Here is a 25,695-nt window from a genome sequence, read left to right on the forward strand (position 1 = left end):
GTGCGAGTTCCTGGCGAATTATTTGTTTTTCGTTGAAAGGACCGAATCGTATGGACAATGCAACCTCCATGACGGACTGTATCAATTTTGTTGGTTAATTGTTACATCGAATTACCCGAGGGTCTAACGAAGCGGACCGGTCGAAGACTAGGGCACAGGGAGTTAGCTGGGTAATTGTTCCAGGAAGACGAACGATCGGCCAGTTCCCGACTAAATAATAAATTTCGTTTCCGGAGTTCCGTGCTCAATGGAGAGTTCGAAAGTTGCGCGTTCGTTGGCAAGTTTATTAAGCTGTCGAAGGTGTTGGGTAGGTTCGTTAACTTGTTGGATGAGACACTTCTTAATTAGTGTAGTGTTTTATGCGTTCAATATCGTAAACATATAAAAATTAAATAATATGAAAATATTACTAAATAGTAGATATATCCATGGAGAAAATGAATTTCAATTTATTTTCATTTTTTAAGTTCAAAGATTTATATTCATTGAAATTTTTAATTAATTCCAAAATTGCACTGTATGAAAAATTGCATTTCTAACAATACACGTAAATTGTCCGTCTGGCTCGCGATTCTGGCCGTTTTCCGGTTTAAACGATTCGCCCTTAGAGAGTCCGTAAACCGTGTTACACGAAAACAATGGACGGCGCGAGGCAAATTAGCGTATAACGAGGAGCATAATTCGCGGGATGAAGTCGTTTTCTCCGGAACGAAGTGACTCCGGCTCGACGGCACTCGATTCGTTCGCGTTTCCTTTTCAGCCTGGGTCACTTCTCTATCGCTTTGTGTTTCGCCTGGTGATAATTTACATGCAAATAGAAGCTGGGAGGTTGTCGTTTTCGGGCTCCATTTAGAGCGTCAACGAAGCTTAACGTTTCAATTCAGTTTTAGGACATATAATTACGCGCAACGCCGCTTTCTTCCTGCCGCGTGGTCCAGCGCGATCTTAAGCCGCTTAGTTGGCTGTAAAATGACGGAGGAACGCGAGACCCAACCGTGGCTACAAAAGAAATCTTGGATGAAATGCTAACGTTCACGGCGTTTAACCCGGGCGAAAAAGGGGTTTATTAAACGGGAAATAATTGTTGGATAACCGGTGAGAATTTAAGGTTCAGTTAAAGGTCGTTTTTTTTCTTCATTTTTTACAAGCACCGTCCATGAAAAAAGTTTCGTTGAACTAAATGGCCAAACGAGGCCACGCGAGTCACCATTGAAAAGTCCCTCGGTCAAGCGGACCGCTTGTTGCTCTGGAATAATTCTGATTGTTTTGCCGACGGAAGACGAAGTGGTTCTGCTCGAGTAAAGCATTAAACTCGCCGCTGGTGATTTTCGAAAAAGCACGTCGAGTTCCTTCGTGGAAAAGCGGTAATGCTTTTGGAATTTAATCCATTGTGTTTCTTGTAAAAAGTGAGAAAGTCGTAGAATTGTGGTGTGTCGGAAATGTTAGGTCGTTGCATTGTTACCGGTTGATGAATGGCTGCTGAACGACTCTTTAGTTCGTAAGACAGATCACGTGAAAGAATTGTATATATTTAAGAAATTAAATACACGGTTGAAGTGAACAGTACTAGATTAATTGTAAGTTCTTGCTGTTTTAAGTAGAACAAGTCAATCGTCAGTCATACGCGGACTATATATCTGAAATTCAGCATATAATTTAAAATTTGCAGTGAAAATTAAAACCTTTCATGCACAGGGTCATGTTATATTTAACAGCTGGATTAACTTTCTAAAATTTAAGTAGAACAAGTCAATCATAAAGCGACCGCGCGGAGTTCGTAAACCATTAAATGGCAAGAAATGAATGAAATCCTACAATATTAAAATATTTCACGTGCTTCTCTTGTTACATTCAATTTCATATAATTACAATGAATTTCCGGATTTAAGTAAAACACGATAGTCGTCAAATTTTTATATAGAATTTGCGGGTAATTAAATGTACTTCCATCGTTTATCAACTTCTCAACTATTTTATCGCATTGAATAACAAAATCAAAATTTTTTAATAATGCAAATGTGTACTGATGGTACACTGTCGATAAACGAGGGAGTCCTGTGGAAAGAGGTATATGACAGCCCTTAAAAATTCACAGTGCCGCGTCGCGACGCGATCATGTTCTTCCATGACGTCCTTAAATATCCAGACAAATCGATACCCATGGACGAAGAAAAATCGGAACTCACGTCAGTCAATCGTTACTCTATTTTTACCTAATTGTATTCGCTGCAAAGTAAAATTGAAATGACGCTGATAGTTTTTATGACTGACAGAATTGCAAGACGAGGCTAACTACCCAGCCGAAAATTTATTTTTAACCACAGTCCCGACGCAATGTGATTAATAATCGAACACATTACGATGTTAGAGACAGCGTTAAATACCTGTTTCCATGAAACAGTCACCCACGATAATTTGAAGGAGAACGGACACCTCGCTAATGGTCTCGCCCGTCAAATTAATCGCTGTGTAATTTCTTTCTTGCCATTCCACTGCTCACTCGTTTTAAATGCTAACGGATATACTCATTACTTAAATTGATATTCATTTCAAGCGAAATTCATATTCACCCGATGCGTGAAATAAAATTTAATAATATAAATTAAAAAGTACGATAAACTAATGTGATCTAACTAATAAAATTCGAAATGATCATTATACCATCGTTGCGAGGATATTGTTTGACTCTTAAACGCATTCCGGGAGTGACCTAATAATCGGAATCGTTGATCCAATTCACAGGGAAAGATTGAATCGGTACAATCTCAGCTAGATGCGTTTCTTTTTTCCTCGAATGTTTCGGGAAGATGGTGAACGATAAAGAGAGGTGCACGGTTTCGTGACGTTATAGTAGCTCAGCCTTCGTTAAACTTTCGATGTTCATTGAAAAAATTTCGAGCAACCACTTGGGGCTAATTTATTTCGCAAACGAGATTGCTTAAGTAATTAGAAACCGAGGTCTTCGTTATAAGATGATCTCTAAGAGTTCGGATCCTTTTTACATTTATTATTAGATATAGACTATTCATTCGTTACTTGAATTTAAATACTTACTCATCAGTCGGAACATGTAAATTAGCCTAGAACGCATACGGTGCGTCATTACTATATCGTATAAAATTACATAGGACGCATACGATGCGTCATCAATTGAATCGTGCAAAATATGGTCGTGCTGTATGTTAAAAGAATTTCTTCACGCGTCTACGGAATAAAATGGGATGTATTATGGTAATCGTGGTAGCTCCGAGAAAATAGGAGCTGGGTTAAATTCAATGATCCTCGGCCCAGTTACGGGTGTTCGGTGATGCTTGCACGTGTTTGCGTATGCACGTTGTTCGAGCCTCCCTTAACGTGGTGAATTCCGTGCACGTACGTACTTCCGCGCAGTTTCTACCTTTGCGCGTCGATTAAACTTACCTTCTACGTATCTCTGCATCTTCAGAATGCAGTATCCTCCTTTCTTTGACCTAATTGCCATTAATTTCCTGCTCCGCTGGAGCTCGTTTCGTTTCTGGTCTACTCCAAGCCTTCCTTTCTACGTGTTTCTATTTTTTGTCTTTTTTTTTTTTATAGAAAACACTTGTTGGAAAAGAAGTTGTCACTTTTACAATTTCAATAAAGCGTAGTTATAAAATGAAAAATCATTGCATTTAATCGTGATTAGATTGTAAGGGTAATAGAAATTTTTCTTAAAGTCTTCGCGTTCGTCCTTAATGGCTTGCTCGTTTAAGGATACAGGAGGAGGCGTGATCGATCAAAGATTTCCTGAAAGAGCCGGTAACTTTCAAGCGATTAACATTTACCGCGGTTCGCCAGCGGAATACTGCAACGTATCAGCAGGTTGCATGCGGATATCGGGTACATTCTGAATGCTTGTGACTCGAGATGATGTATGAACATCGATACACCGGCAACGTCTAATCAGATACATTAATTAGCCACTGTTAATGGATATTGCGAGCAAAGCGTCTGCTACCAAACCACGCATCATACCGATCGATCCATTCACTTGGCCGAGTTTTGGCACGTCGGCTTCTTCGTGGTGTGTTAAAGTCTCTTTAATCTATCATCCTGGCTGATCGACTTGGATAATTTCATAAATATTCTCTAATAATCTATATCGTTCAAGTCGCAAATCGCTCGAATATCGTTTTATTTTCAATAATTTATTACCCCCTGTGGCTCGGGGGGAGTAGAATACGGCCACGGTATCCCCTGCCTGTCGTAAGAGGCGACTAAAAGGGGGATGTAAAGGAGATTCCACGAAAACTGTATTGCGAATAAGAGCGAGACACAAAAGTATAGCAAAACAGACTAAAGTTAAGATTAAAATTGCGCGTATGCGCGTGGATGAAAGCGTTCATTGGGCAAAAAGGGACGGGTAGAAAGTCCCTAAAGTACGTCACCCTCGCGGAAAATCAAATCATGTCAATAACTTAGGATTCAATTTTGAAATTCCAAGCAAACAGTCTACATCAACACTTGGCTTAACCTAATGATGTTGGTGGTAATTAGTAGTTCTACATCTTACAACCACCGTAAAGTTTATTCTACCCGGCAGACTGAATGTTCCCGCTATTCACTCGATTCGAATAACTTGTTGGAATCAGAAAAGTTTGTTCCAATTCACTCTTGGATACGGAGGAAGTTAATTATTTTGTTTCAGTTCTTTTCCTATGCACGTCGCGTACACTCAGATAAATGTACGATTCAGATGAATGCTTCTAAAACAAAACTGAATACTCTAAATATTTAGAATATAAAATATTGAATGAAAAATATGAAATAGAAAATTAAATTAAAATTGAGGCTCTCTCCATGGTACGTCATCCGAGGATTAAATAATCATTACAGGTAAAGGTAACATCTTCTAAAAAAATTCAGTGAACTCTCATCTGAATCGTTACTCTGGATTCTTACTAAAAAATTCTCTCTGAACTTTTTCTCAACTCACTGCTCTTCACCCTTAAAAAAGCTCACTTCTTACGCCATAGCTTGCACTAGGTCATCAGCATATTTGCAGAGATAAAACATTCTTCCTTATGCTAAAGCCATCTGCTTAGTAAAAAAAATCTAACTTTATTTCATATAAGAAGTCATAGTCCATCGATAAACTGGAATATCGTCAAGTTTCTAGACCTGTCTACCCTTGCAATAATATTATGCCGTCGACGAGTGAATTATGCATTCGTGCAACATAAATCCCTGTGATAGTTAGCAGAGACGCTTGGTACATGTCGGGGCCATAGGCGATGCGTCATTAATGCTTAATGGACAGACATTAATTCGTTATTGTCAGTGAACAGGCCAATCGATAGGAATTTCCGACGTGGTCGTCGTAAATTTCTGAATTGTCCAACGGCCATATGTCGACGATCGAGACGACGGTAACACCGTTACCGTGGAAAAATCGGAACACCTGGAGGCGAATTGACGCGAAACGCTGGACGTCTCTTCACTTCGAAAATTCAATAATATTGCAGACGCGAGGAGAAATCTATCGAAACGTCATTATGTTTCGAGACTTATTCTTTATTCGACGTGTACAGGCATTTTTGGTAGTTCTAATAAAATAAATAAAAATAAAATATTTTTATATAGAATAACATGCGACGCACAAGGTGTGTCATCAGTTGCAACATGTGGAATGGTATAAGACGCATAAGGTGCGTCATCTGTATATACAAAATGAACTTACTCCATCCAGCAATAATTAATTAAAAGTAAAGTAACGAAAGGTTTTGAATCCATGGAATTATTATTGAGCCAGCTGATCCTCGAATTCGATAGTTTTCTATGATTGACATTCAACTGTGAGGGCAAGATGCAGAACGTTGAAAGAAAGAAGATACCCAGCGTAACCTGACAAAAGATCCCTTGTGACATCGACTCGGTACGGAAGTGTCCCTCGATTCGCCTAGAAATTCAATAATACTTTGTACGTAGAAGCGGAAAGTAAAGGAACGTGTAGGGTACACAGGGATGGTACATCGGTGACTGGTGAACCGGCGAGGAGATGCAGAGGGGCTGACCTTTCATTGATTAGATTACTCGAGAAATTCTGCGCAATATCCGGCACTCGTCTACCGTAACATCCGCTCTGTACGGATGTCAAAAACTTTTCCTACGCCGTACTTCCGCGTGACTCGTTCCTCCCGAGACGTTGGATCGTTTCGATGGCGAAACGAATTTTTTAACGACACTTTGTTTCTTCTTCTTCTTCCTCTTCTTCTTCTTCTTCTTCTTCTTCTTTGCAACAGTTTTACGTTAGCGAGAATGGGTCTTTCAGCGGTATTAAATTGTCGCCTATCAAATGGCCGATTTTCAGTCTGACACGATTTTATAATGCAAAAGTTTGTTGAAAATGAATGCGTAAACTTTGTAATAATACAAAGTGAAGTTCACGATGGAAGAGTTAGAATGTAACGTGAATTACGTATTAATGCCTGGACGGTGAATATATGAAAATATTCGTGATAATAATTTCAAATAATTAAAATGATACGATTATGCAAAAGTTCACCCGAATCGCTGTGATTGTGGATAATCAGGAACCCTTTGAAACGCAATCTCCTTCGATGGTGAGTTTACGAATATTCTCTGTTCGTGACAGCAATAAAGGGTGCACCTCAATGATGTTACTACCCTTCGAGAGAGTAGGTAGCTTCCGATGCATATACTACATATATTATATACATATATTATGTATTATATGTTACCGTGAAATCTGATACTGCCTAGCTTGTGGTTGACAAGGACTTGGGAATGACGCACGAACATCGATTGTATCATTAATGCTTAATCATGGATAGTGCTCCATAATCGTGTTACCTTTGTCCTGTACGAATATTAGATACCAGTCGATCACTCATCGTCAAAGTTCTGGATCAAAAGGCTCAACTTATGTGCTGCTGTTCAAAGCTGTTCTGCCCTTCGAAGGAAATTCCACGACGAGACAGCCGATGAAGTAGATCGTTGACTTTACTAAACCATCATTTCAAAAATACGAAATATTAGGTTTCATTGTTCTTATAAAGTTTTTTATAACGAGTAAGAATAATTATCAGGTGATAATTGCAAATTATAACAATTTGAAAATTTCTTAATCTTCTCTTTTTGTTAAATTTTCAATATTATTCTATTTGCAATGCCACTAAAAATCGAGGGTTAAGGTATACGTAAAATTATTAATTTTTTCAAATTTTGACGCAGCGATATAGGAATTTAAACCGAACGAATCTTTCGTAACTTTTTTCCAGTTACACCTGTCTGTCACCAAGGCCAGGCGAAGGTGTTCGGTGTGGCGCGACAGGAAACCGCAAGGATACCATGCGAGCTGGAAGCAAATCCATCGGAAGTAACGTTCACCTGGAAGTTCAATAACACGATGGAAGCGGTCGACATACCTCAGGCACACGTCACCAGCGAACGAACCCGTTCCAATGCTTCGTACACGCCAATGACAGAATTAGACTACGGTACCCTTCTTTGTTGGGGTACCAATGATCAGGGGACACAACTCGAACCCTGTGTTTATCACATCGTGCCAGCTGGTGAGTTTTTAATATCAAATAATTGCATTATATTGTTGAGGTAATTGTAATCCCAACACAAGAATTTCGATAACCATTGAGAATGAATAGTAACCATATTGAAATTACACAATTATTCTTCAAATCAAATCAGCACGCCGGAGATCGATTCGATTAAATTAAATCATTTAACTACCTTTGATTCGTGTATTCCTCTACTTGTCTGACCATATGCGCGCTCATTCCACTTGTCTGCAACTAGTAAACACTACACATTTAACGTGTACTCTTATGAAATAAATAATAATTTTTATTACGTTTATTTCATTTCCGATAAGATCGAACTTGAAACATTCATAAAGCAACGAATCATGTATTCTCCTCGAATGAAAACGCGAACGATGTTTCTCTCGTGAAATTTACATGGCATAGAAAGGAGGGAGGAAAAAAAGAATGCTTCCACTATAGGAACATCAGGCAACTTCTTCGCAACATTAAAGCATTCATATTTAACGACGGTCAGTATTTCAAAAGCGTGCTTCACCGACGGATGATCCTTTAATCCAAGGAGAATTCGCATTACTGTAAGTGGTACGCGCGAATGCGCTGAAATAATACGCGTCGAGGAAATTGTGTCTCGGCGTAAGCCATCCGAGGGAAGCCCGACTGGAGATTATTTTATGGGGAAAAAACTTGGTTTTTAATTATGTAACAGACTGCACAACGGAGGAAATTAAGATTTTAGTAAATATAAATCGTCGAGATTTATGGAAGGAAAGAAGTAACCAGGTCTCGGGCGAGCTAAGTAATCCGGAGAAAAGCGTCTCTTCAGGGGAACGCTTGATAGACGTAAATTAGATTTAAAAAGTTTCCTCATTATGCAGATTAGAAACAACGACCATCACCTCTAGACTTCCGTTTCCGCATTTTCCTTTTTTTTCACTCTCTCTCTCTTACTTTGGTGTCTCGTTTCCTGTGTTTGACGACCCCTTAACGAGACGTAACTGAAAAGCAACGCTCGATGAAAGAATCGTTTTTTTCTCGATCGAATGCACGTTGCAAGTAAATCAAATTCAGAAAACTCGATAGTTGCTGCTATTGCGATTACGAGCTTCCATCGGAGTGCAGGGGATACTTTGACTCGCAGGACTTTGTGCTTTAAACTTGCCTTCGCTAGTTTGATATCCTGTTTTCTTTTTATCAAACTTGCTCCGCGATCATCGCTATCTTCTTTTCTAAAGAAAATACATTTTCCAGCTCGTTCTGATATATAAAAATGACAAGAAAGATCGTGAACGATATTCAATTCTAACATCTACGACAAAGATTATTTAGTGAATTTAACAAATTATTTGCTATAGGAAATCACTAAAGATTAATTTTGAAATTGTTTGATATCTTACCAGAAAAATTGAAAAGTGTAGCTTTAATACTTGTTCGCGGGCGTACAGAATCATCGTAAAACTCGTTGAAAAATTCATAGAATTCCTGAGGATATCTGGTAGCAAGTTCAAAGTTCGAAAGCTTACAAGAGTTTGCGACTCATACAATTACGAGTCCTTTAAAAGTTAATAATGGTTTTTGGCGCTCGTAAACGCGAAAGGGTTTCATACGCCTTTGATTTCAGAAACTTATCTCGATGGAATATTTAGCAAACTCGTGAATTTGTGATTAGTTGTCAGGAAGCGTCTTATGTCGTAGAATTGCAATATTTTTATTTAAAACCATAGGTACACTCATGAGCAGAAATTCTAAAAATCTTAATTTTTACGATAATAATATTAAAGGTAGTTCAGAAACAAAATATCATTTTTAATTATTATATATTATAAAATTTAGTAACTGAGAAATATGAATAATAAATAAATATCAGTTTAAATTCCCCCGCGTGAACGGTGATACATAAGTGGTGGTCCGCCACAGGGCTATATATAGGGGACCTTCCCTGCAACGTCAGTCTCTCTGTGGCTGTCTAGGAGGAGTGACAGAAACTTAGGACATCCCCATCTTCCCTGTGGAACCCCGATTTGATCGTGAGTGTACCATTACCAATAAATAATCTTAACAAAGTTCATGTGATCAAATGCCTCCTATCATATCCTCTATGCAACTCCACTAAAAAATTGCTGCATTTCAAAAAGATTACCCTAAAGTTCGTACAGAACGCGTCAATACGCGACAAACGCAGTTTAGTACCATTGAGGGCACTAAACCGCCAGTATAGCGCAATAAAAAGCACTATTAAAGCCTTGCATGAAAGCGGGACATTCGAGGAGATGTAGCGGTCGAATATAGGGCGAAGACCTAACTAAACTGGTATCTGTTGATTAAAGACGACGAAACGTCGTCGTCTCGGGATGCAACGTGTACGTGGACGAACTCGGGAGTGTTTCTACCCTCTCTGTATTCCGTTTTCGTAGGAAGGGTAGACGTTAGCCATGCTAGTTTCTCTGACTTCGTGAATCGCGTCGCCTTCGGTCGTCGACGCAATCACAGGTCAGTCATCTGAGATCCTCTGCTACACAAAGCAATATTACTGTTTCGTCGAATAGGAACACGTTTATTACACCCTTAACGGAAAATCGTTACGCTTTAAGCTGTCATTTTGGCGGGGAAAATAAATGGTGTACATCCGAGGATCCGGATGTAACTAATAAAGCGTGTCTATATTTAGAAGTAGAGCGAAGAGATATTAATCAGACTGCAGGTGATGAAGGAATTTTCAAGGATATTAATCGAAAATGAAATGTTTAATTTTGAAAGAAACAGTGTTTTATTTCGAAAATGAAAGTAGTACAAAATGCAAAACTAAATTAAAATTTGGTCTCTCTCCATGGTCCCCCATGCGAGGATTATAAATTATCCTGGAGGGAAACCGTCTCGGAACACTCGGCTATACAAGTTGCTCGACCTTACTAATTATTTACTTTCTCAGGTCACCCGGACACGCCGCACAATTGCTCTCTTCTGAACCAAACGACGGACTCGTTGTACGTGGAGTGCACAGAGGGCTTCGACGGCGGTTTGCCACAGAAATTCACGATACAGGTGGATAGGGAAGCGGGTACCGGTAGCTCATCCTCGAAACCGACCGGCACAGTGTACAACCAGACAAGTCAAGTTCCATCGTTCTCGGTGGGCAATCTCGAGCCAGGCACCACTTACGAGGTCTACGTGTACGCCAGCAACAGCAAGGGTCGCAGCGAGACGGTCCATTTTCGTGCCACCACCCTGAATCTACCCGAAAGGCGAACAGGTGAGTTGGACTCTCTTTGAACGAGACCAAGAAAACCTGGCCAAAACTAGGATCGATCGGATCTACGACGATACACGATCCTCGTCCACGCGATATCGACGATGCACACTATTTGCGATTTCCTTTCAGCACTGTCTGCTACGCTGCACGGCCTTGCATCGTAGAGCTCACATGATTATCTATATTTCTTCTTATTTAGCGCTCCTACGCTCTTCGTATCCATCCTTATTCTATATGGCTCTCTATCGATTTCTTTTCCTTCCTCCAATTAACCATCTTCGCTCTTTATCTTCTCATTAATCCAATCGCAAACGCCTACCTCATCCTTCCTTAGGGTTGGGTCTGTACCGTCGATCCGCTCGTAGTCCGCTCACGGTCCGTTCTCGATTCGATTAGATATTATTTTATTCAACATAAATTATACGCGTTGGAAAATATTTCTGATCACTTGTCTCTTAAATTGAGCTCCTTTATCGCTTTTGTTCATTATTTCAAGCTGAAAATTAGCAGACGCTTTGATACACTCGTTGATGAGTTTTTAATTTATGAAGAACTTTGCATTATTCATTTCTGAACTTTGGGTAGATTTGAATAATTTTTTTGTCTTATTTAAATGTGGCTCTCTTTTTCTGTTTTATTAGTAATTTTAATCTACTTCATATGAAGAGTCTTTTGAAAGGAAAATCAGTGATAAATACTACGTGTTATTTAAACTACTTAATGTGCGAGTGCCTTTTAGTTGTTCCCATTGAAGTTTATTTGAATACTATTTTTACGTGCACTCTCAACATAATTTTATATTATATTATGCAAGGTTATCAAACTCAAAGTGTATCTTGTTATTACGGTTAAATCCGCGTTTTCTACACTGACATAAAATGTCTCTTGCATTCAATGCTTTCGCGTTTCAAATATGTTTTATCCGTTCTACCGTTTTTATATAATCTTGCGTTGCTTCTTTTAAAATCAGATTTTATTATCGTGATTAAACTCTTTAACACGCCTTTTTCATATTGAAAGTTCCTTTTCATATATGTCGAGTTTAAAATACGTTTTAGATACAGTGACACTTTTTTGCGACACACACTGAAAGGTATTCATTCCAAATTTCTATTTTTTTTTTTTGACGTTTAAAACACACTCTGTGAAACACGTGTCTCAGGTTTACCGCTCTTTGCCCTAATTTTAGTACCCACCTCTGAACTGAATTTCGTAATTACAAACAGACTCGCGTTTTGTACGTTAAATTCACATTTTTTCGCATTACATTTCTCTACGTTTATACATTCTATTCATCGTAAAGCACGGGTTGTTTAATGTCACATTCGTTTCGTTGAAACATCAAAATTGAAATGTTTCATAATCTACTTTTTTAAATATCTTCTACATTCGTCCATTTCAAATTCTTTATGATTTTCAAAAATTACAAAATTATCAAAATTATTAAGATAGGAATTGTTTCGCCGTTTTTAAATAGATCCTTGTTATATTGCCTCATGAGGGGCTCTTCTATATCCCTTACCCCTCCAAATGAGAATTTGGAAGTTTGAAAATTTTTCCACGGCAATATAACGAGAGTCTATCGTACTGCTGATTTTTCTACGTTTGTTCAGCGCGTACTTTCTCAGTTTACAAGAAAAAAAAAAATTCCTTGCGCTACACCATCGCGTTACTGCAAATACTCGAGGTCTCGTATCGTAGACGCGCGATTAGGCGTTCGAGATCGATCGCTTCGATCCTCGATCACCAGCAGCCTACCTAAATCGACTTCTCGTCCCCGTCGACCTCGATTATCGTCCTCTGTGCTCTGCGGTCCGTGTGTCGTTAGTTGTGGCTGCACCGTATGAATGAGAAATGCAAATGCAGCCCGATTTATCCGCAAACGATCGTTGAATCGCGTATCGAGTGAAAAGCTTGCGATTCCAGTCCGATAATTAACATTCGAGACATCGAATTGTTTCTCCACTTCTCTTTTCATTCTTTCTTCTAATCGATATACTGAATTTTATTTGTTTGATCCATTCATGGTTAACTAATAGTTTAATTAAATTAGTTATGATCAATTAATTATAATTGGCGATATTATTCATCGCGTTAATTAATCGACAGGGGGGGATGTATTTAATTATCGAGGCTAATTACGATAATCAATTTCGCAGCGTTCGTTTAGAGATTTAATTAGATCGATTTTGCTTAACGAACGGTCGAATGATTTTATTGAATGATTCATGAAATATCAACCGGTCAGCCATCTTTTTGAGTGATTCAAAGAACTGTTTCCGGGACAGAAACGTCCCCTTGGTAGGTTGGCAAAATAATTTTCTCCTGGCGAGTCTGTCAGATTGCAAGCTCATTCTTCCTGCTAATTGCTAACAATTAACCGTGGAACGCGGGGCCAGCTTTCCCGTAAACGGCCTGTATACAGTACGCGTTAATAATGCGTGGCTAATTGGGGTTCAGGGGGAGGAGAAGAAGGGGTGGTTGACTCTGCCTATTCTGTCCGTTGGCTAACTGGAAATCAGTGTAGTCTGTCCGAATTGTTGGCTCGCGTTCTAATTGTAACCCCTCTCGTTAATACTTCTTTTTTTTTGGTTATTCGAGTATAGTATGCCTCTCGCAATTAGGTTAATTAAACGACGTTATCTAAAATGTTTGAACTATTATCAATTTATGAATGTAATGGATTCGATGCAAAAATAGATGTATCTTTAGTTTATTCTATACTCGTTTCACGCCCTTTTGACTTTTCCACCCTTTATTGGGGGTAAATGCTTTGAAAGCGTGCTGTGTCTCTTTTTAATGGGCAATCGCGTAGATTTCATTTGTTTAGGGAAAAATAAGAATTAAATGGCGTTTAAACGATGCACAGCTGTTCGATAAAGGTAACGGGAGATTGTAAACCGGATAATATTGTTTGTTCTCGGGGTATTGAATGTGGATGGGTCTCGGGCGCAGTAGTATGCGTCAATAAATGAGCTGGCAGAGCGTCAAGTAGCGCGAATCAATGATATTCACCCTCGGCTCGATAAAACGCGCAAATGTGGGTATTTCTTTCTGGCTTTGTGCAAGTTGATAATGCTACGCTTCAAGTACAAATGTTTACTAATTTCAAAGAAATTTGATACGTGTTTGCAACAGAGTAACACCGATCGGTTAAGCTTTCCTGAATTCTTTTCGAATTCCGCTGTACTCGTATTTGTTCTTTCAAACCAAACAACCTTCTTTTATTTCTCAATACTTCAAATATCTTTCTCTTGAAACTGTAATTACACCATTGAAGGGTGGAAAAAAAAGATGGAATTGTTTGATGAACCAACGAATGCAAAATTTGGCCAGATAGTCGGGAGCAATTTCGAACGAAACCCGTCGAAGCAGTCGATATCGTTGACCGGCATCACTTGATTCTCGTCCGCCAATTTATTGGTTCGCACCCCTGTCGAAGTGGAACTTTCACAGCGTGAAAGAGAGCGGAGAAAAAAAAGATCTGTCTAGCAGTTCCGACTCGTTCACGCGTGTAATGCTTCTTCTGTCGAATATTCCGTTCGATAAAGCGCTCGTTCGCCGAACTTCCGGCACGGACTTAGCTACCAAACGAAAAGTCAGACGCGCTTGTTACGCTATGATAAAACCAAGCTACGATCTCGAACCTACAGCAAAAATTTATTCTAAATTGAATGGAAAATTTGTTGATTTAATTCAATAAGAGATAAGTATTTTATTTTCAACGACAAACTAAAAAGTATTAGGATGTTGAGAAATTAATATAATTCTAAGTACCATAGTTTCTGAAGAAAATTTTGAACTTTCCGTTAATTTTCTGTAGCCTCATTTCATCGCATTTGTTTTATCCCTTATTCGTTCCTTCAAAAATCACCCCGTTCATTCCAAACATCTTGATACTCGACAAACATCCAAGACATTATTAAAATTCAACAATTTCATTTCGAAACCTATCCGACTTCCTTGAAACACAAAATGTCCAGAGATAAACGTTTACCAACACCAAGCGCATCGTCAGCGGGACAAACGAAATATGAAAAGGTCCGGGAAAGGTGATCCCTAAAGTCGCTCAAAATGAAAACTACCTCCGCTATTCCGGTCGGTCTGCCGTGAAAACCATCCCCGAAACCCAACCGAAAACCACTTGACCCGCGTTCCCACAAAAAAAAGGGTGTCCGGAAAAACGTCCCTTGAGAAACGATAAACACCACCCCTTCTCCTTGAACATGTCCCCCAATGAAAAGACCCCGGAAGTAGCTGTAGAAGATGGCTGAGGCTGGTGTGTTGTGCCGGTATGGTAGCAGGTGAGAGGCTGGCGCAACCTCCACCCCCGGAGAATTGCACGATCATGGAAGAGAGTCGGACAACGGTGAGGGTGAGCTGCGCTGAGAGCGAGTACATCGACCCTCGGCCTGCCACCTATGTGCTGCAGGTGTTCGACGCTTACACCAATCGTCTTCTGGGCTCCGCGAGTAGCATGACGCCTAGTATGCTCGAGATCACGAATCTACCCGAGCAGAGGAGTTACTCCGGTCTGGTGCTATCCCTGAGGACGTTCACGAAGCACGCGGTGAGCGACGCCACGGTTCTTCACAGCCCGCACTATGTTCAGGAGGGTAAGACACAGGAGCATCAACGTCACCCAGGTAGGGGCCAGCTAGTGTTCGATTTCGAGTCAGCGTGCGCCATCGCGGACCACCCTTTTTATTTATCCTCCAACGCTCGATCATACCCACGTCCTTTCACCTTCTTACAAATCCTGCATCCGTCTTTCATCCTTTCCCAGAATGCGAGAAACCAGGTTGGTCTTTGAGTTTCGATCGATCTTGCGGGAGATTCGATGAAGTATTAATTAAAATTCGCCAATTATAGCGATGCTTATTAGTGGCTAATATCTGGGCAATTTCTATTTCGAAAGAGTTTCATATGTTGCAAGAATAATTTTTAATGAAATTGTAAAGGAAATAATATGAAACTCAAAATTAAATTCAAATTGGGCCTTTCTCCATGGTCCGCCATCCGAGGGTTAAATCAATTTTTTAATATTATTTGATATTTGTTTAGACTTCAATCTGAATCCTTCCTAAAAAGGTGTTAATATAATTTTATCATAATTTCGTATCAATTTTCAAATTATCTACTCGATCTCGGATTCGAAAAATAAGATAATTCGTGGCAGGACATCGCGGATTAATTAATTCTTGCGAAACATTGAGAGCGTCGAATCTGATTTAAAACTACCGAACTAAATATTCGATTTCGAGTTAGCGAGCCATTCTGAATTGGTCGCAAATTAAAATTCGATCGAGTTTGCGTCCAAACTAGTTAGCCTTCTGGTCTGAGCGCATCGTGCCGTCGTGATCGTTGGTTATTTTATCAATTCTGCATCCATCCGCTGGGTTTTAACTTATCCAGGATCAAACTAGTCCAGATTTTTCTGATCTATTTGAAATTTTCTTAAAACCCATGAAAAATTCCAATCCAAAATTTATTTATCACTTGATGTGATTACAAATCTTATACAGATATATTCGAAGTAATTAGTTTTAAAATGTCTCTGTCCGGATTAATTGATTAATTACCACTGGTTATGACTGGTATTCGCGCCGATGAATCAGAATCGATGCTGAATGTTGATTCTGTACGCGACACCAGAGTATCAAATTATACTGTCAAACGTGCTGCAATATCTAAGCCGGAATTCACGATGACCCAAAACGTAATCCACACTTAATCCAGGATCATGTAGAGATCAGTTGGCTTGCCGTTTTAATCATTAAATCATCGGATCATCCTGGGAAATCCGACTGAATATCGAATCCAAAATGAACGTTCAACGTCATCGAAATTCGGGAAAGCCAATTCAGGAACGGCGTAAACACGGATCGACATATGTACACCCTCGATTCGTTCGATCCTTCGAAGTTCGACTGAGAATCTCGTGTAAAACTGATCCACGACCGACTAGCCGCCTAATAGAATTCAATTGTCGATGTTAAACCGTTGAATCATCTTATCGGATCTATTCATCGATGGACTCGCAGGAGTACGAATCGAGTTTAATCCGAGCAACTTTATTAGAACAAGTGTACAAGCTGGATTGATACACTTTTCAACAGGTTCTCTTTCATAAATAACTCTCGCTGTTCCTATTCAAATTTGAAAGTCGTAAATTCGATAGAATTAAAATGATATTATCACTTTCTGAGATTTCAACCCGAAGCCATTAATAGCCACAAATAACCCAACGTAAAACCAATTTGTCCCAGATGCTTTCGATCTAATTCCAGACGTTGTATCGTCCCGTTAGACATCGAACCATCCCCACGGTGGTAGTGATTAAATTTGTAGAGCAGCATTAGCCGTACGCCAGGCGTAACGCATCGTCGGTTATGAAACATCCGCTGGCCTTCCCGTTAACGGTTAAATTGAACCGATAAACGGGCCGCAGAACCTGATTACAAAACGTCTTTCAGCTAACCACCGCGAATATGCAAATAGACGGCCCCTCCGCGAATTCGTGGCGAAAGGTCTTCGCGTATACATCCTGTAAACGGTCGCTACGTACACAGGAGAGAAGTCAGGAACCTCGGCCACCGAGGGACACCACTGAGATAACCACTTGTACGTGCACACCCTCTGCCAGAGGACGTTCAACCGAAATTGGTCTGCGGCTGAACTCGATCCTCCCTTCTGTCGATATACAGAGGGATTCAAAGAGTAATTGACGAGGAATATGCAATAATTTTAGATTTTTATTTTGTTAAAATTTTGCGCATAGACGCTCGATAGTTCTGAACCTTAAGATTGGGATTCTCTCCATGGTCCGCCATCAAAAAGTTGATAAAACTTTAACATCGGGACTCTCTCCATAGTCCGCCGTTTGAGGGTTAATAGTTTCAAAATTCTTCCACTCTGCTCCTAAGGGATGTACCGGATATCTGCAGTGATTGGCCTTATAAATAAATGAACAGCGTAATTGGAATCCGTCTGAGGTGGCAAACGTGTATATCAGTGGAACGTTATTTCGTCGAGTAAACACTGAAGTACGTTTGCAGACTCGGTGTGTATCTCGCCGGTGATTCGATTAATTCGTCGCGTGGAAATGACGTCTCTTCCTGGGTTACACTCGAGTTTGACTGGTTAAGACCGTCACAATAACGCGTTTCCATCTTTCCCCGTAACAGTATGGTGATTCGATTAGCTCTTCGAATGGAAATGACGAGTTTCATAAGTTCTCGAGACAACAGTCGACTTTGAGGGATTTGACTTAACGTGATTTAAAATTAAGTACGATTCTGTGATGTGAAACCAGGAACATGTTTGCTGGTTTTACCGTTTCGAAAGGTAATCCCTCAAGTAAAGCTTTGAGTAGAGCTTCAGCAGCTTAATATATTCATTCCAACGGGTATTCTTCTGGGAAAACGTAGGAACGTTGAATTTTGACAGAAGCAGTAAATTTAGTTTCTGCTTTAACTCCTGTGTTTTCAACTGATTTGTTGGCTTACCATATTATAATTAGCTGAATCAATACCGATGTAGACAAACGTGTAACAACAAATAATATACCACCGTATTTGTCTTATTAACAGAAATGTCTAAATAATTAGAAATATCCTTCACGTTTTTGTACGTTCACCAGGGAAAAGAAACATGGAAAAATTTTCAAACAAATGTAATATCACAGTTAAATAACGATTTAGCGATGTCGCTTTAAATTAACATGAGCGAAAAACGTTTCCAACGTAGGGGCTGGGAATATAAAATTGCTTTCAAATTAACCCCCGTTCCATCTTCGGAATTAGAGGAAGCGTCAAGCTCGGCTGTGTTGAATCCAACGACGGCCTTCTGCGTTTAATATCAACTTAGAATCACGGGCGCGGAACAAGAGGGCTACTCGATTAGAGGAGTTCGCGAATTTAAGTGAATTTTGATTAATCTCGAACTTGAGTGCCCCTCGTAGTTCTGGACAGTGCATCTGAATCCTAGATTCATAGCTGGCGTAACTATGATTCACGTTCTCTGCAAACACGTCATCCTCAGGATATTCTTGTTTTATTCTTCGTTATTCTTCTATTTGCAAAATTGAAAAGAACCATTTAGCTCATAACGTTTACAGTAAGAAATCTTCAAAAGTAACGACTCATCTAGCCTTCCAATTTATTTTTTTTTCATTAATAATCTACTTATCGGCAGTAGACCTACCATATAATCAAGTAAATCGACTAATTGGCGGTCGACTGGTCACTTTTACATAAATCGGTTCAATCGAAGCGTACCTGGGGGAGACACGAACACGAGCGGATGGTGTTACACGGGGCGGATATAATCGATTAATCGCTAATTAGCCGGTTCGGTTAATCCGCGAGACAGTTGGCGTCGGGACGAATCGACGTTTCGACGGATAGGGTCGGACTAAGATTCCTGGTGCCTGGGGCTATCAAACCTTTGCATTCTCCCTTGTTTAATAAAATTGGTTCAAAAATTAAAATATATTCTAAATAAGATTAAATAGCATTTAACTGTAGCTTCGCTCGAATATAAAAAATTGGGGCTCTCTCCATGGTCCGCCGTCCGAGGGTTACGAATAACGTCACCGTACACTACACACATGCAAATAAGCAAATGTGGGCGTTCGAATATATGAAAAAAAAAGAAGAAAAAAATGTAGTGATTTCGCAAGGACGAATCAGAGCTGAAATATCGGTCGTATTTCACAGGGGCTCGACTTATCGTTTCGAAAGTTTCAAAAAGTGCCAACGACGGTAAAGAATTGAAGCGAAACTACCTTTACGATCGCATCCCCTGAAAAGCGTACATTTTTACGAGCTACCTTTTACGAGCTACTCTATCCCCTTTCTCTTGCGCTACGTACACGTACGGACGACCCGATGGCAAGTCTGTGCACGCTTTTAGAATGTCATCATTTATTTGACGCGTTCGTTCGTTCATTCATTCGCCGTGGTAGCGGGATACACTGAATGGTCCATTTTCGTCTTTCCACCCTATTGTCTCGGGAACTGTTCGTTGTTGTCCGAAGGGAAACGGTTTCCGTGCGAAAACATGGTCGGTTCTAGAGGCACTTTGTGTTTTTCCGACTGGAGACACTGTGGAAAAGCCTTTCGAGATTGTCTTCTCTTTCCTTTTGTCCGTTCTGTTGTAGCACGTATTTTGTGTGTTGATGGTGTTCTGTTTGAGCTAACTAGAGGGTTCTTTACTGAAGCTGTTTGTGGATCGCTCGGTAACGTGTACCGTCCTTCGACAGTCTGTTAAACGTTTGCCCGTGAAAATAATAGTCTACACTGGTGTAGATCAGACTATTTTCACCTCTTTAATTATTTATTACAACAAATTAATACAATCGTTACGATAAGTGGAAAGGATACAGTGACGCGTTTATGAATCACAGTAGAAGTAACCATGATAAGTCAGACATACGATAATATGTACTAAGCATAAGAAAAAATCATCGTTCAATCTAACGCTTCGATTTATTATTAGAGATTCTTTTTTTCTTGCTTTGTAATTACCATGCCCGTCAACGAGTTTACGTGGACTGAGAAAGAACGAAACGAATTAGAGCACACGATGACTCATCGAGGTAGTAAAACTGTCAGGGATAACACGTGACCAGGTATTTCTGCTTGCAACCACGTGCTTCCGCTTCTGATCGTAGATATGTGTTTCACCTGAATCATTGTAGACGTTGCATGCGAATGAAATCGAGTTTTGCTACAAACTCATTCGAACGTAGTGTGAAATATGCCTAGATAACGCACAGCTTCTTTTCACTGCCATTGACAATCATTCCTTAGAATATTAATATTAAAAGTAATTTAGAAACAAAAATAATGTAACTTTTAATTATTAAATAATATAAAATTTAGTATATAACTGAGAAATATGAATAATAAATAAATATCAATTCAAATTCTGCCGCGTAAACATGTACGTTCACGTGATAAGACCAGGTTCCTGTATAGATGGGACCCCTTCTTCCATCCTTGCCATTCTCCTCGGGGATGCCTAAGGGGAAGGATGGGACCTCCTGACATCCCCATTTTTTCTGGGGAAATTTGATTTATATATAACAAGCGTATATGGACAAGAGAATAATTTTATATATCAAATATAAAAGCAAAGGTAATAAACTTGTAGATAACGAAAATAGAGCATCCATAGCAAAGTATAGTATCGTAAGAAGAAAATCAGGTCAGTCGAAATTTAAAGGGCCATTTAATTTTAACCCGTACTTCATAGATTTTACGAGGGACAAACTATAGGTAAGCGGCATAGTCACGTGCAGAATTGAAAAATATATGTCCCGGGCAGAAATCACTCGATATATCCTCGACGGGCCATTAAACGTCCCAGGTGAAATATTTATACAATAACGCGCGATAACGATAACGTTAAACTTCGCCCGCAGCTGCACGTCGGCTTTTCCTTATTTTCCCTGGAACGACCATCATCCATAACGTTGTCGCGAGCGGAAACGACGATCAACCCCCGATGATATTTCATTTACATAATTGTCGATGGCCAAATACGAAACGCATTGGACCGTAGTTAATCAGACCCGAGCTCGTTTATTATCGAGATATTAATCCATTATTACCTACAATGCACCGTGCGCGGTAAATCAAGTTGCCGGTCGAAATCGTGCGAGCAAATGAATCAGTATCACACTGAATATTTGAATTTCTTATATCATTTAACTCGAACGGTCAGCGATTCATTAATTATTTTTTATTTTATTCAAAAAGGTATCAAGATAAAATTGAATTTCTGTTGTTAAATTCTTAAAAAATATTCAAAATTAATAACAGAAGTAAATTCAAAGTAATTAGGATTGACATGACGATTTTCTGGTATGTTGAATACATGTCTGACTTATAATAGACCTATACCACTTGCTCATTGAAATCCAATTGCTGTACTATTTGTACAGTTCATCATGAATTTTATACTGCATATCTAACCAATCATGGTTATTTACTGAATGATCAAAGCTTCTTATTGTTAGTCTTGTTATATGATCAATAATGATCCTCTTTCACTAGTCAAAACAGGATCAAGCTTACACCACTTGGCTAGCGAGTATTGGCTACTACTACCATTACATGCCTGATCCGAAGTGTCTCTGTGCTACTTGTCTGACCATTAACAGCCACTTATAAGATCAAGTAACGGTCTCTAATGTGCTTGTTGAACCAACGGTGATCCTATTCCACTAATCGAGCTAGAATCAGGTCTGTTGCCTAATCAGGGACCATTCCTGTTCCACTTGTCTAATTTGCACCACTTCATCCAGTTCATTCCTTAACACGTTGACTGACACTGAAAATAAATGTGTATACATATTAATGATTGTTTCATTTATCAATTTATACTTTCCACTGTAACAGTGCTACTTAGGATTCTCTTTAAATTATTCGACCATCACAGCATTACTTAATTATTGGTCTTAACACAATTAATATTAACTTTCCCTATTCCTTTCCCTTGATTTTTGAAATTTGGTGGTATTGTTCAGTGCCATGACAGTCGACGTGTTAATCTTTGAACATCGAACTCGAAGTCAATCCAGACCCAAACTTATAAAACGTATTAAATTAAAATCGAGGCTCTCTCCATGGTCCGCCATCTCAGGGGTTAATTTTCTCATTGAACGATTAAACTCAAAGATCAGGAACGTAGAGTATCGATATCTCCCGCATAAAGATCCTCTCTCTGTGACCAATTTCCTCTCGACGACCGAATCCCAACCTTCCCGGATGAAAAAAGATGAGTGAAACCACTTACCACGATTTTCAGCTCTCACCCCGGGGATGCTGTCGTTGTCTGGACCATTGTTGGGCGCGGTGGTCGGTGCGACAGCGGGTCTTCTACTGGTGATCTTCGTGATAGTACTGGCGGTGAGATTACGGTATCGACCGAGGCCTCAGGAGGACAAGGACTCTCACGACGACGGTGGCATGGCAAACCTGGCTGCGTCCGGAACCGGCAGTTCCTCTCCACGTGATAAATCGTCGACCCTGCCTCTCAACTCCGACAGCATCGAGAGCTTCGAGAAGGACCCTGATATAATTCCTCACGCTAATGGTGGGTAATTTAATGAGCATCTGGTATGTTACCTCGACCACCGTCATGGCCAGAGTTCAACGTTCCGGTTGTAAATGTAATCTATTGCAAAACGTTGCTACGCAGCGTGATTAGAAAAGAAAACAATTTATCGAGTTAATTTCTTTTTTTCTAATTCTTTTTATTTTCATAGAAAATTCTTATGCCGAACTATGCAAGGGTGCTTCGCCTCGTTATGTGCTGCACCAACCACGAACCGATGCAAGTACTTTTACCAATACGAACAACGTGAGTACGAGCTATGTTAATTTAATATTATCAGAAAATGTTTCATTTCAAATCCTACGCGTTTGAAAATATTTTTCTACATTTAGAAAACGCTTTCGTTTTTAGTCTGTAAGTTTGAACACGCCGAGAGGGAGGAGACTGCGGCTGCTTATTAAAATCTATATCCACCGTGATTTGCATAATCGTTAACGAGTTGTCCGTCTGATTTTGCAGGGATCAGAGTTAACGTACGCCGAGCTGTCGCTTCGTGGCAACCGACGAATACCTCCTAATTGTTATCAGCCGGTACAGGTATCCAATATTCAACGGCCTCAACTGCTGGCCATGTCGACTCTGACGCGTAGGCAGCCAATTCAGGAACCGACGATTTACGCGCAAGTCGCCAGTCATTCTAAGCCGATTTATGTGCCGCCCCCGCATCCGTACATGAATCGTAGCTGCGACGAGACCACGGCAGAAACTCCATTAATCGGACACGACAATAAGGTGGCGATTAATAGATCAATCGTATAATCATTTACCAGACGATCGTTCACAGTGACCAGACTTGTAACTTCGTAGTAGCATATTAATTTCTTCAAATTTTATAATTCTTTTTATTTACAGATCACCACGATCAGTCAATCGGGTAATTCAATATGGCGTACCGACGCACCGCCAGTCTCAAACGCACCAACGACATGATTTTAAAAATCTCGACTTCGATCCATGTATAATTTTGCTCTTACATGTTTCTCGATTCACCCGTTGCTAGAAAAAAAACCTTAAATTCTTTATAATAATAAAGAAGAAAAGATAAAGAGAAAACTAAGCACTTCAACGTACGATGTTACCATTAAACTTTCTCTTTACGAATGTTACGAAAGATTAATTAAACGGAGAACGATGAAAGTAATTAAAAAAAAAAAAAGGAAACAAATGTTTGCGCGAAGTATAGTACGAGTATATATCACACATATGCTCCCGAATGATTTGTGATAGATTTATAATGAGAATTCGATCGCGATCTCTCGAATTTCCTCGAGATATCATGGTATCGATCTTTCGTCTAGGAGAAATTGTTCTGTTTCGCGGGTAAAAGGTCCGATAGCGCAGCGATCGGCATCGATGGTCCTGAATATCGAAGAGCGTCAAATTAACGGACCCTTTTTAGCCGTCCGTAAAGAAAAATAAATAAACAAACAAGATCCCGAGAGATTGCAAAATTAAGTGCCGCGATTCGTCGACACGATCGATAATTACGTGAATTATAATTCCATTGCACGTTTCAGTTCGTAAGTACGCGCCAAGCGATAGTGAAGGTTCTAACGCGCATGCGCGAATCTTCTGAGAGTACATATATAGGGCGCGGTCATCCAGGCCCGCTTCAGTCTAGCCGCACTTTGTGGCGCAGCAACATCACTCGTTAAGAGATGTTTCGTCGTATCACAGATGCCTCCGACTATTCAGATATGTATTTTAAAAAGTCACGATTATGTTTTTTATTAAATGAATAATCATTTCTACCCCTGTCCTCTCCTTTGATTCATCTTCAACCTTCACTCTCGCCTGGCAGAACTATAACGCGGTTGTTTGGCGGTGCCAGGAAGTACAATCAATACGGCGAATCTTTAATTGTTTTCGTTCGATATTACGTTTGACGAAGTGTAATTGTAGAGGTACGATAGAATTACGGCGGTATGTATACACATATTATTAAGCGTGCATCGAAACTCGACACATTTTAAGGTGTTCTTTCAGCAGCTTAATTATTTATTGTTGGACATGAATGACGGAAAATTTCTATGTACAGATTTAGATAAATGCGGTGTTATTATAACAATGTTATTTAATCGTGGATAGAATTTAAATGAAAAAAAAAAGAAGATACAAATTTGACGATTTTCGAATTAATATATACGAGTCTGTTGGTTATCTTAAACTCATTCTGTATGTATGTACGATCGTTGCTCAGTTCGAAGCTTTAACCGTCCCGAGGGAGGAAATGATTCTTTTTTTTTGTCTTGTACGGAATAGTTACCCGCTACTTACGTAATAATTTTTATTTAGTATAAATCATTTAAGTTAGAATGTTACGTGGTAAGGTGATCGTATTCTTTTACGAAGAGAGAATAAAGGATTAGATCCTTTTCGTTTTCTTTTCCTTAGAATTGTTAGAGTTTTATACGTAAAAGCTCTATTGCAACCAAAGTATCAGTTTTTTAATAACAAAGTTTACATTAACGTATTAAACGATATTTGATATAATTATAGTTTTATAGCGTATTACTTTAATTACTAATTTTACTAATTTTAGTGGAAATAATATTTTGAAACTTTTATTTTACGTATGTATCGTAGGAAGGAAAGCTACTTGTTAAAAACAAGAGATATGATCACCCTACTGTTATAGCCAGGTCGCCTGCAGGGGGTTGCACGTTTGAGGAAGAACGACGAGGCGTGACGAGAATAGAATTCTCGTACGTATCGTTGTGTTTCGTGCGGGATCGTTTTCAGAAGACTGAAACTGGGAAAATGGAAAATAAGGAGGAA

General features: G+C 39.5%; 1 protein-coding gene across 7 annotated transcripts in view; it reads left to right on the forward strand.

Moving 5' to 3' along the window:
• The window catches only part of LOC117603119 (nephrin), a 278,717-nt gene extending 254,612 nt beyond the window's left edge, over nt 1-24,105 (forward strand). For 4 of the 7 annotated variants that reach the window (XM_034321926.2, XM_034321925.2, XM_034321930.2 and 1 more), the window contains 7 exons: nt 7,263-7,556; nt 10,471-10,791; nt 15,093-15,437; nt 22,609-22,896; nt 23,069-23,163; nt 23,377-23,649; nt 23,770-24,105. In XM_034321926.2, coding sequence (XP_034177817.2) covers nt 7,263-7,556; nt 10,471-10,791; nt 15,093-15,437; nt 22,609-22,896; nt 23,069-23,163; nt 23,377-23,649; nt 23,770-23,847 — 1,694 coding nt within the window. In that variant the 3' untranslated portion in view covers nt 23,848-24,105. The remainder of the gene's footprint in view (nt 1-7,262; nt 7,557-10,470; nt 10,792-15,092; nt 15,438-22,608; nt 22,897-23,068; nt 23,164-23,376; nt 23,650-23,769) is intronic. The other 3 variants (XM_034321928.2, XM_034321927.2, XM_034321931.2) reach the window with 3 other exon arrangements.
• The last annotated feature ends 1,590 nt before the right edge of the window (nt 24,106-25,695 follow it).

This window comes from Osmia lignaria, chromosome 12, assembly GCF_051020975.1.
Source record: "Osmia lignaria lignaria isolate PbOS001 chromosome 12, iyOsmLign1, whole genome shotgun sequence".
Taxonomy (NCBI): Eukaryota; Metazoa; Arthropoda; class Insecta; order Hymenoptera; family Megachilidae; genus Osmia; species Osmia lignaria.